The following is a 10093-nucleotide window of genomic DNA, read 5'->3' as shown; positions in this document are numbered from 1 at the left end:
TCCCCGGTTTATGGGTTTTATTTGTGCATTGACCTGATTTATTTAGATGTACATATATATAATATTTAACGTTGCATTTTTATATAAAAGTAACAAAATTTAGCACCTTTTGATAAACTCTTTTATTTGACCAATCAAGAAGCTGAATCCTGCTCCTGCTGGCCGTCTTCCGTTATACCTTTCTCCAACTTTGTGTTGAGCTCCAGCACCCAATCGCACCACTGTCCCTCCTTAAGGTTTACGAAATCGGCTAGGAAGACATTTACCCTGGGCTCCTCTTTGGGCTCGAAGGGACCGGGTACTTGGTCCTCTATCCAGGGCTTAAGCTTCTTATCTACACGCTTGGCCGTGCTCTTCAGGGTGAAGAAGACGCGGAAGGCAATATAACGACCAGTGGGCGTTATGAGGCACTGGGATACGTAACCCTGTTGGGGCTGTCGGGAGAGAAGAGAGTCCTGCAGAAATGATTGCAACTGCTTTACGCTCGACTTATTTGGCCAGGGCGTTGGCCAAGCATAACTGGGCCAAAATCGCAGGGGAAGCGGAATGGGACACCTCCTATAGATGACGATCAATTGACGTTGCAGCTCCAAACACCGGTTCAGAGTGCAATCTTTAAGGGATCCATCTGCGGTGGAATAGAGCCGATGGCCGAAGAAGCTGATAAGATCCTTGTGTAATTGCTGGTGATGGGCCACTGTCAGTGCGTAAAAGTGCTGCAAGTCCAGGATGACGACCTCCTCGGGATGGGAGTCCAGGAAGTGGCGAAGCTCCAGAAGGGGCTCAAACACCTCCATGCAAAACAGGCCGTGGCAGTAGTAAAACTTGTCATCCTTTTGTGCTATCCGCAGGTCAAAGTAACGCACACCAAGCTGCAGTTGCTCCACTATGCCGGAGGATTGCGTCCTGCTCCAGCGGCGCACAAAGCAGGGGAAGAAGCGATGCCATCGCCGGACGGTGCTGTCAGCATCTGGCGCCAGACTGGATTTACTGCTTATGCCGTAGGTCATGGAGTTATGGGAACCTATACTAGATGTGCGCCGTTTTAATTAACTCAATTTTGAGGGGTGATCTCATCCCACAAACCTGGAATGGCCAGATTTATGATGGACATGTCGCGCAACGCCGTTGGCAGATCCCGCATCCAGTGTTCCTTGGACATGGTGTCCCCCCTATTTTTCTCAAACAATGGTATTCTTTAACAGCTTTAAACTGATAATAAAACCGTTTTTGGGGAATGTTTTGTTGTCCGATTTATAGTGTGGCCAGAGCACACCGGCTGAAATATACAATTGAAAAATATATAATCGATATATCGATTTAACCGCTAAAGTTTCAATTTATTATGTAGTTTTTATTATAGGAAAATCTGATTTAATTGCTTTGATATACATATTTGATGCTGCTCTTAGGCCATTGTAGTGTTCTCCTTGTTTTCACCCTCGAGTTCGTCCTCCAGGAGCCACTGCTGCGATCGCTGAGCCAGCAGCTGATCGGATTCGTTAGAAACTCGAATCGTGTTTGCACAGTTATTGAAGCTACAGTCCCCGAGTAGATTGTCCTCGTTGTATCTGAAAGTAACAAGAATTAGGCCCTATATCCTTTAGCACTCGACTTTTATTTAATGCTTACCGCTGCAGTTCTCGGAATTGCTGAAGAGCCACCAACTTTTTAGAGTTTCCCTGACCTTGGGCCAAGCCGTCTGCCAAGATACCAAGCTTGCAACTTTCAAAACTGCACTTGCTGCCCTGCATATTTAGGGACACTGTTTTCTCCATTAGCTCCAGTCCTGTATGACAGTTTTTCACCTGAACATTTCCCAGTTCCGCGCCGGATCGGGGTCGCATCGAAATTCCCACGGCAAACTTCTCGATGATGCAGTTCTTCAGTTCCAAGTTGGCGCCCGGCATGCAGACAATGCCCTCTTGGGTGCTTGAGTTACCATCGCCCAGCAAACGACACCCGCTCATCGTCAAGGTGCCATGGCGCAGGAGGATGCCACGACGAACATGCCGACAATCTAGGACGAGCTGCGAGACAGCGTAGTCTCCGTCAATGACAAGCAGTGTGCTGTCCTCATCACTGGAGCTCACCACAGGCAGCTTGGAGAGGTCCGCTACGGGGGCTAGGATCGCCTCTGGCTTTACTAGCCCGCTGAGGCTGCCATTGTCGTTGAGGTGCTCCATAAACTTAATGGTGTGGTTACCTGGCGAGAGTAAGATATCGTCGTTGCTCTGACAAATGCTCAGCACGCCTTGGAGCGTGTTAGCTAGCTGTACTTGTGCCTGTGGCTTAACCAGCTCCTTGGCCAGCAGCAATAAGTTAAGCTGCTCTTGCAGCTCACCAGGAACAGCGACCACGTGGCTAATGGGAGCGCGTTCAATCAACAGATCTTCCGATGGTCTGGAGGTTCTCCCAGAGCTGCGTTGGAGCAGATGCCGTTTCAAGGAGTTCGACTGCAGCTCACTGTAAGCTCGCCTCATCTCCGGATTCTCCAGAATCTCGAACTCACTTCTGATTATGGCCATGCGCAAGTGCAGGCACATTAGATCTGTCACGGGAAGGGTAGACACGTTGAGACTGTTTCCTCCGGAGCTGCCCGGCTTAGGCTGCTGCCTCCTTGCCGGCTCTGTTCCATTGTCGTTCAGTTCCACAGCTTCGTCGTCGCTCTCCGGCTCGGCATCGCTCAGGTCAAGTTCCAGGTACTCTAGGCGCTGTTGTATGTACTTGGCCTCCGCGAGCAGCGTGCGCATGTGCAGAGCCAGCGGACGGGACAGCTTGTTTTTGCTCAGATCACAAGCAAGCTGGATGCGAGCCTGCAGGTGCATCTGCACCCAGTCGCGGTCATCGTCGTAGTCCTTGTCCCACGGCATCCAAACGTGCGAATAGAAAAATCTCAACCGATCGATGCACTCCGCCGTGGTGTCCACATTTAGGGCGGAGTTCTCTTGCTGAACCGTGGGCCACAGCTCCACCAGGGACACCTCGTTGTTCTCCGGCAGATGGACATCGTTGTCCTGCACGGCGGTCACCACGAACACAGCCTTCAGCTCGTCGAATATCACCTGCTCCACGTAACCGTACACAATGGTGGGATAGCGGAGCTTCAGATCCTCGCAGATAACGCGCGGTATTTTCCAAATTGCCTGCCAGCCTGTTTAGGTGAATGTGTGGGTGAACGTGTGTGTGTGTACACCTTTGTTTGCACGAAGCACCTTACCTGCCGGCTCAATCTTTAGCTCTACGTAGGACTTCCACTCTGATCGAACCTGCGAGGCTGGTATCACGGCTCCTTCCCACGAGAGTACAGCCTCGGCTTCCTTCAGGCGCTCCAGATACGACTTTTCAAAGGTATAAACTTCCATTTTCGCGTTTATGCCAAGCCGATGGGGCCGTTTAGAAATTTTTGAAATGCGTGTAAGAGCAGGGAAGTAAGATCGAAATATATCGATATTTAGAGATGGTAGGGCAGGTTATACAAAATTCACACCGTATTACACAGCCATTTCGATTTCGCTGATGCGGCGTTCATACAAAGATTGATTTGATGCGAAACGAGAAAAAGATTTGATTTATACTTTTAGATATCCAAAAAATTATCTTATAAAAATATGGATAAATATCCATTTTCCGAATTTACATATTTTTGGTCCTCAAGAAGGGTATTATGCTTTTAGATAGTGAAGGACCCATTTCCGACCCTATAAGCCATATATATTACTTATCAGCATTAACAGGCGAGTCTTTCTAAACATGCCGGAGAGAAATACATTTTTTTTTCCATTTTTATCAAAATTTTATAAGGTTAAAATATCAAAAATTTGAAAAAAATGTTATCTTGTAAATAAATAAATCTTGTATCCAGATTTGATAATTTATTAAAAACTATCATAAAAGTGCTTTCCGAATTGAATTTGATTCTTATTTGACTTAGTTGTGGTATTTTCAAGCTTAAATTTTTTCCCAAAAATTATCATATAAAATTATGGATAAATTACTACCCCTTCGGAGGTTTTACAATATTTTTGTATTATAATTTTATACCGTTTTTAATAAATTAATTGGAGTCTGCAAGGCTATACAAACTTTGGCGAGGTGAAGATAGCTTATTTTCTTGTTAGTACAGTGTTTTTAGCCACATATATTTACATATGTTCAATTATCGACAGCACTAGCGTTTCCAACAGCTGTTCAGGTTTTGTTTTTTACGAAGATATAAACAACAATTTCTAAATTTTATTGAAAAAATGGCCTCAAACAACATGGCAGAAGACAATTTTGAAGGCGGCGATGTAAGGAAACTGTTGCCGCCATTCGAAAATACACATTTTTATTCGAAACTCCCCTTTTTAGTTTAACTTTGACGACGATGCGGATGATGACCAATTTGTGGCCACAAATGCGGGAAGAAAGCGTCTCTTCAGCAAGGTAAGTTGAACATTAAATACTTGTACATAAAAACATGCTAATATTATGTATTATTCCCACCCCAGGAGCTGCGGTGCATGATGTTCGGCTTCGGGGACGACAAGAATCCCTACACGGAAACGGTGGACCTTTTGGAAGACCTCGTGATAGAATATATCGCGGAGACAACTCACCGGGCCATGGAGATTGGACGAACAGGTCGCGTGCAAGTGGAGGATATCATATTCCTGGTTCGCAAGGATCCCCGCAAATATGCCAGGGTCAAGGACCTGCTGACCATGAATGAAGAACTGAAAAAGGCGCGAAAGGCCTTCGATGAGATCAAGTATGTGGGTATGTATCTCGTGGCTCAGATATCCAGCAGGAAATAAATAAACGTATATTTTTTGTACAGGCACCGAGGGCAAGCTCAAATGACAGCGCCAGAAGAAAGCGCCATCGATTCAAGCCACCGGCCAATCGTAGTTGTAATGTCCTTAAAATATTTTTCACAAAGTCCTGAAATACAGTAAGCTAATCCGTAATATTAACTAATCAAAGTAGTCTTCAATGTCAATGTCGGGATTGAGTATGTCATCGCCGAATGGTTCCAGGTCGATGCCATTTAGTATGAGGTTCTCACAGGTCTCGGCCAGGTCGGTGTCCCCAATGAGGATGGCGCCGCGCAGCCTTCCATTCTGGAGCACGAACTTGATGTATTCCTTGTTGGGGGTGCATCGCACCAAGATCTCATAGTCCTGTCCCAGATCCTGCCCATTGAAGCGACCCAGTAGGACCACAGGGTAGCCAAAGAGCTGCGTTACATGACCAAAGAGCTCGAAACAAAAGTCCTGGTAGACTGTTTCCTCCTCACTAGCCGCAGCCATGCTCCTGCCCGCCATGGAGCCCATTTGCCGGGCCTGCGTCCACAGGCGCATTTGGAACCAGTGGGGTGCAGGTGACCAGGCGGATGTGCAAACATCGCCCGCTGCGTAGACATCGGGCAGATTGGTTCGCATCATTTCATCCACCGAAATGCCACCGTCTTCGGAGAACTTGATTGCTGCATCGCTGGTGTATTCGTGGCGTGGTTGTACGCCGGTGGCGGACACAATGAAGTCACAGGTCAGCCGCTCCGAGCTTCCATCCTCGTGTCCCAGCATGATGCTCAGACCGCCTCCTGTTCCCGGCTCAAGTTCGTGGTACTCCTGTATGTGTGATTTGTAGTAGATCTTGGGTAGGCTCTTATCTTCGGAAGTTTCCGCCGCACCGCTCAAATCGTAGGTGCGATGCCAATCCGGACCCAAGGCGGCGCCATGCCTATTATCCAGCTCCTTGGGCAGCAGTTCGTCGTAACGCATCCGCTTAATTGCTGTTTTCGGGACAGAGCCCTTATCTTTCACTTCTTTCCTGGCCAGTTGGAAGAACTCAGCGGCTCCGGGATCGACAAATGTGGCCGAGATGTGGCTGTCCTTAACCACCCAATGTACATAAACGTTCTTGAGCTCGTAAGCCAGCTCGCTGGCGATTCCTCCGTTTCCCAGGATCATGACATCCTTGGCTTTCGCCAATCGTCGCTGTAGCTCCAGCACAGAGTCTGTATCCCTAATGCCAATGATGCGGGACTCATCGGGAGCAGAGCTGAACAATTTTGGGGCTCCACCGGTGCAAAGGCATAGGTAGCGATACCGGATCACCACACCCTTCTTGGTGCGAACCCAGTGTCCACTGCTGTCGATGTGCTCCAGCTGGTCGACGAGCGTGCCTACGCTGGCTCCCATTTCGGAGACATTCTGCTCCCGCACGTCAAACTTGTGCAGGTAACGTGCTATCGGCACCAGATTGGTCACGCTCTTCACAATGCTGGACTCGGTGAGCAGGAGGATGGAGGCGGAAGGTTGGCAGATGGCCAAGGATTCGGCACAGCTAACGCCAGCGATGCCACCACCGACGACAAGGAAGACGCACTCCCGCGACATCCTTCTGGTGAAATAAAGTGCCAAACATGGCAAGTGATTCATTCACAGCTGACGTGACAGCTGATTGGAAAAAGCACAGTGAAGCCTGCCTAGAACAACTGTTGCCACAAGCAAGACAGGTAATTAAGCCTTATTAATTCTGGGGATTTTAAAAAAATGTAGCAGGAACATAAATTACAAATTAAAATTAATTATAAAAGAACTTTTGTAAAAATATTTTTCATATTGCTGCTCACAAATGTTTAGTTTTTAACGCTCCCCGTTACAAAAACAATTATTGGGATTCAGAAAAATCACTCCTCGGTTTCCATCTAACAGTAATTTATTTTCGCATTTTTAATAACAAGCAAAGTCATCTACATGTGCACTTAGTTGGTAGTTAAGCCTTCTGCTTTTCGTTCTGGCCGTAGTACTCGTTGTAATCGTACTCCCTGAAAGGCACGTCGTAGGTGAGGAAGCCGGAATCACGGGCCTGCTGGACGGCCACCATTAGGCGGAAGTGAGTTTTCTGGCACAGGCCAGTTTGGGAGTAGCTGAGCACATCGCCGCTGTGGGGAGAGATAAACTGCTCCAGGAGTTCCGTGTTGCGATAGTCCAAGACCAAATACTCGTCTCGGCAAATGGGGCATGGATTTCCAGTGGCAATCCGGCCCTGGCGGATGCATGTCTTGCGAGTTTTCCGTGGGGCAAACATGCCCTTGTGATTCCGCCTGTGAGATTTCGGGTTAATATAGCCACTCCTCTGGTAAACCACTTCACCTACCTATACTGCGTCCACACAAAGTCCTCGCCATAGGTTTGTTTGTAGGCAGCGCTCTTCAAATAGCGCATCGACGTCTCTACGGGAATATTTTTGGTGCGATCCTTCGGGTCAGGTCCAGAGCTAACTTGGTCGCCATCGCCCTCGCCCTCAGTTGCCTCCGAACTCTTTTCGTCCGTCGCCTCCGCCTCCGCCTTACATCGGACCACACTGGCCGTGTGCAGGGCCCCGCGGCTGGAGCGCGTTGCGCTAGCCAGTCCACTGTACAAGACGCGTACAATCGGCAGCATTTTAATTGAATAACAGCAATTTGTTATTAAAATGACTTGGAAGACGACGTAACAAGCTAGCGTGCGGCCGGTAGGAACAGCTGTTCATGGTACAATAAATAAGGTGGTCCTTCGGAAAAATAAGCCCCAGTACGTTTACACTGACTCGAGTTACTTATCGATATCGAATGTATCGAATGCCTTAACTAAAGTTATTGCGTTTGTTTGAACAAATCTGATATATCCATAATATAAAAGCAACATGGAAGTAACTCGGATGCAACTATTTTCACTAGGCAGCGTCCGAGACCCATGTAAAAAACTGATTTATCGGAATAACGCAGTCTAGTGTGAATAGGCTATAACTGAACTGTCAAATTAAGCCCCAAACCTAAACGACGAGACTACCGTATTTATTGTATCATGAAACCAGGGCTACAGGATAATTTGATTACGTTTACACGGATGACAAATTCAAGATATTCGAAATAAAAATATTATTGAGTCCCCTACAAAAAGTTGGAGTGTGGTGTGTTATAATTATCCTATATTAAAAACATTCAATGCATTAGTTAAAGTATAAATGTCCCGAGGTACTTATGTGCTTTTTTTTAATTTTATTTATTTTTTATTAAAATTAGACGTCAAAACTTATATATTTTGTTAAATAAAAATAATACAAAAAATTAACTACTATTTATTTAAGTAAAAAAAATTAACTTTAGTTTTTTTTTAATTCTTGAATTTGTTAGTCAGTATTTATCTAGTTTCTTTCGATCTTCCAGGGATGAAAGATTATGTTTGGAACCGGTTCCGATAGATGCATGTCCCGTTGAGTATTTATCGATACTATCGATACTTGGTGGTTACTTTTCAAAATTTCAAAGTCCACATAAGCATTTGTTTAAATGTCAAATAAATTAATACAAGTTATATTTAATAGAAAAGAAAACAAATTAAGAAAATAGAGGATTAAAGGGTAAAAAGAGCTGTAACTCAGGATCCCCAGGAGGCGACAGTGAGTAAGTTAAGTATCTTAAGCTAACGGTACGAAAACCGCACGGCAAAACACACACAAACATACAGGCAGAAGCACACAACAAACAAACACAACACGCGAAGCCAATGGCGGAGGCGAGTATGAATGAAAAAAGCTGCGCCATACGTTCGGGTCCGTTTTAGTTTAGTTTCTTTCGGAATTTACTAGTGCAAAGTAGCGTTACTGCAGCGGAGTGTCGCGAGTGCCAGTGTGTGTGTGCCAGTGCGCGCGAGTGTGTGTGAGTGCGGTGGGGCCTTAAATCACGTGTATAAAAACACGGCATTTATTTACCTTTGGCGGCGACAAAAAAATCCGTCGGAGCTCGCCCTGACGCCCAGGCTCGCGTTGTAATCCATCTATCCATCCGCGGTACGTGGTAATAGCTTGCGTGCATGCATAAGTTTTTTTTTTCTTTCGTTCTAATCAATATTTGGCAGACTTGGTCATTTAATTTTAATTGTTCGTAAGACAGAAGTGGGTCTAAACAAAAGCCTGGCCTTTCAGACAGGAGCCTTAAGAACCAACAACCATACCCACTTTTGCCGCCTGACGACGACACCTGCGTATAGGTGAGTCAATCCGGTTGACCGTTAGAAGAGCGAGCGAGAGCTTTGCTTGGGTGTTTTCGCTTGCTTTTATAAATAGAGCCGCATTGAAATTTCTTATCAATTGCAAAGAGACCCAACCACAACAATAAACGGGGTCTATAAATACCGCTATGCCAACTACAAACAAATTTTTAAACGAGAGCGCAGGTTGCCCTACGAGCAAAAGCTGATGGTTTTGGCACCCAACAAAAGGGGTGGCGACCGCCCACCCCCCCTGCCGAAGCCTAGAAACCCCGAAACAAAGTTTTCCTTTTGGAGTGTGTGTTTCGCGCTTTTCGTGTAATAAATTGTTTTATTTATTTTCCGTCGGCGCCACTAAGAAATTCATTGTAACGTTGTGCCAAATTAGTACCTGTTGGCTTTTGTGCGGCCCCGTTTTTTATGCCTTTCTCACAAACAAATAATGAGTCAGCTGGGTTGGCTCGAAGTCTCGAGTTCCCTAACATTGCCGAGGCCTATTTAGTTTTGAAATGTTATACTTCTTATGGAAGCTTTTGGGAAACTACGTTTCCATTGTAAACGGATTATATTCCCATATCAAAAAAGCCCTTATCATTTTACGATGCTTTGATGAACTGGGATTAGCTTTCATGATTACTAAGTGTACTAAAATATACTAAGTAAATGAATTTATTTTTGCGCCTTGACGGCATTCATTCTTTAAACCTTAACTTTGGTCTAAAGTTTATTTATATTCCTGGGCATAATCAATCGCCGAATCGATCTGGCCTCATTCGTCTTTCAAAACAATAACTTAGTTGCTTCAACTTTAAATTACCATTTAACTTAACCCCTTAAAATATATGTACATAAATCAGTCATATTTTACAATATAAGAATAATTTTTTTTTAATTTCATATAAAAACGAACGCTTAATAATTCATGTAAATGGAAAACCTTTGTGACCTCATTGCAGCTCTAGCTTAAGGTATTTAACTACTTGTTACAAATTTAGTGGCACTCAAGCAGCCTCTTAGCTGAAATTGGGTTCTGTCATTAACCTGTACTACAGGGTACGTTGGCGCCAAAG

General features: G+C 45.4%; 6 protein-coding genes across 9 annotated transcripts in view; 2 read left to right on the top strand and 4 right to left on the bottom strand.

Annotated features, from left to right (window-relative positions):
* Positions 1-4: 4 nt before the first annotated feature.
* On the bottom strand, positions 5-1265 carry LOC108072604 (PI-PLC X domain-containing protein 2). Of its 2 annotated transcripts, none has more exons than XM_017163827.3 (2): positions 1087-1255; positions 5-1029 (listed from the first exon to the last, which is right to left on the bottom strand). In XM_017163827.3, the coding sequence occupies exon 2, from the start codon at positions 1008-1010 to the stop codon at positions 135-137; it is 876 nt and encodes a 291-aa protein (XP_017019316.1). In that variant the 5' UTR covers positions 1011-1029; positions 1087-1255; the 3' UTR covers positions 5-134. The 2 variants fall into 2 exon arrangements, with proteins under 2 accessions (XP_017019316.1, XP_017019315.1); XM_017163826.3 differs by having other exon boundaries at positions 7-1024; positions 1087-1265.
* Positions 1266-1328: 63 nt separating this feature from the next.
* Positions 1329-3440, bottom strand: nesd (nessun dorma). The gene is made up of 3 exons (XM_017163824.3): positions 3221-3440; positions 1633-3154; positions 1329-1571 (listed from the first exon to the last, which is right to left on the bottom strand). The coding sequence occupies exons 1-3, from the start codon at positions 3363-3365 to the stop codon at positions 1409-1411; spliced, it is 1830 nt and encodes a 609-aa protein (XP_017019313.1). The 5' UTR covers positions 3366-3440; the 3' UTR covers positions 1329-1408.
* Positions 3441-4156: 716 nt separating this feature from the next.
* On the top strand, positions 4157-4967 carry Taf13 (TATA-box binding protein associated factor 13). The gene is made up of 4 exons (XM_017163863.3): positions 4157-4292; positions 4354-4428; positions 4494-4761; positions 4823-4967. Exons 1-4 carry the CDS (start codon positions 4248-4250, stop codon positions 4843-4845), a joined length of 411 nt encoding a protein of 136 aa, XP_017019352.1. The 5' UTR covers positions 4157-4247; the 3' UTR covers positions 4846-4967.
* Positions 4946-6423, bottom strand: Pyroxd1 (pyridine nucleotide-disulfide oxidoreductase domain 1). Its single transcript, XM_017163861.3, has one exon. The coding sequence runs from the start codon at positions 6384-6386 to the stop codon at positions 4959-4961; it is 1428 nt and encodes a 475-aa protein (XP_017019350.1). The 5' UTR covers positions 6387-6423; the 3' UTR covers positions 4946-4958.
* Positions 6424-6686: 263 nt separating this feature from the next.
* Positions 6687-7516, bottom strand: mRpS18B (mitochondrial ribosomal protein S18B). Its single transcript, XM_017163681.2, has 2 exons — positions 7150-7516; positions 6687-7096 (listed from the first exon to the last, which is right to left on the bottom strand). Exons 1-2 carry the CDS (start codon positions 7434-7436, stop codon positions 6766-6768), a joined length of 618 nt encoding a protein of 205 aa, XP_017019170.1. The 5' UTR covers positions 7437-7516; the 3' UTR covers positions 6687-6765.
* A 765-nt stretch (positions 7517-8281) lies between these two features.
* Positions 8282-10093, top strand: part of Kua (Plasmanylethanolamine desaturase Kua) — a 5043-nt gene continuing 3231 nt past the window's right edge. Inside the window, exon 1 of one of the 3 annotated variants that reach the window (XM_017163673.3) lies at positions 8282-8437. The gene's annotated coding sequence lies outside the window, so the exon portion shown is untranslated. Of the gene's footprint in view, positions 8438-8649; positions 8824-10093 lie in introns of those variants that run through there. The other 2 variants (XM_070288434.1, XM_070288431.1) reach the window with 2 other exon arrangements.

Source organism: Drosophila kikkawai, chromosome 2L (genome assembly GCF_030179895.1).
Source record: "Drosophila kikkawai strain 14028-0561.14 chromosome 2L, DkikHiC1v2, whole genome shotgun sequence".
Classification (NCBI taxonomy): domain Eukaryota; kingdom Metazoa; phylum Arthropoda; class Insecta; order Diptera; family Drosophilidae; genus Drosophila; species Drosophila kikkawai.
This window is presented reverse-complemented; position numbering and strand designations above follow the sequence as displayed.

Bases quoted from the DNA above. Each gene is read 5' to 3' on its own strand.
- Pyroxd1 (XM_017163861.3), bottom strand. From the start codon at position 6,386: ATGTCGCGGGAGTGCGTCTTCCTTGTCGTCGGTGGTGGCATCGCTGGC.
- Taf13 (XM_017163863.3), top strand. From the start codon at position 4,248: ATGGCCTCAAACAACATGGCAGAAGACAATTTTGAAGGCGGCGAT. The intron at 4,293-4,353 runs GTAAGGAAACTG...TCCCCTTTTTAG, and splicing joins ACAATTTTGAAGGCGGCGAT to TTTAACTTTGACGACGATGC. The intron at 4,762-4,822 runs GTATGTATCTCG...TTTTTTGTACAG, and splicing joins CGATGAGATCAAGTATGTGG to GCACCGAGGGCAAGCTCAAA.
- mRpS18B (XM_017163681.2), bottom strand. From the start codon at position 7,436: ATGCTGCCGATTGTACGCGTCTTGTACAGTGGACTGGCTAGCGCAACG. The intron at 7,097-7,149 runs GTAGGTGAAGTG...GAAATCTCACAG, and splicing joins TTTGTGTGGACGCAGTATAG to GCGGAATCACAAGGGCATGT.
- nesd (XM_017163824.3), bottom strand. From the start codon at position 3,365: ATGGAAGTTTATACCTTTGAAAAGTCGTATCTGGAGCGCCTGAAGGAA. The intron at 3,155-3,220 runs GTAAGGTGCTTC...TCACCTAAACAG, and splicing joins GCTAAAGATTGAGCCGGCAG to GCTGGCAGGCAATTTGGAAA. The intron at 1,572-1,632 runs GTAAGCATTAAA...TGTTACTTTCAG, and splicing joins CAATTCCGAGAACTGCAGCG to ATACAACGAGGACAATCTAC.
- LOC108072604 (XM_017163826.3), bottom strand. From the start codon at position 1,162: ATGTCCAAGGAACACTGGATGCGGGATCTGCCAACGGCGTTGCGCGAC. The intron at 1,025-1,086 runs GTTTGTGGGATG...CATCTAGTATAG, and splicing joins CATAAATCTGGCCATTCCAG to GTTCCCATAACTCCATGACC.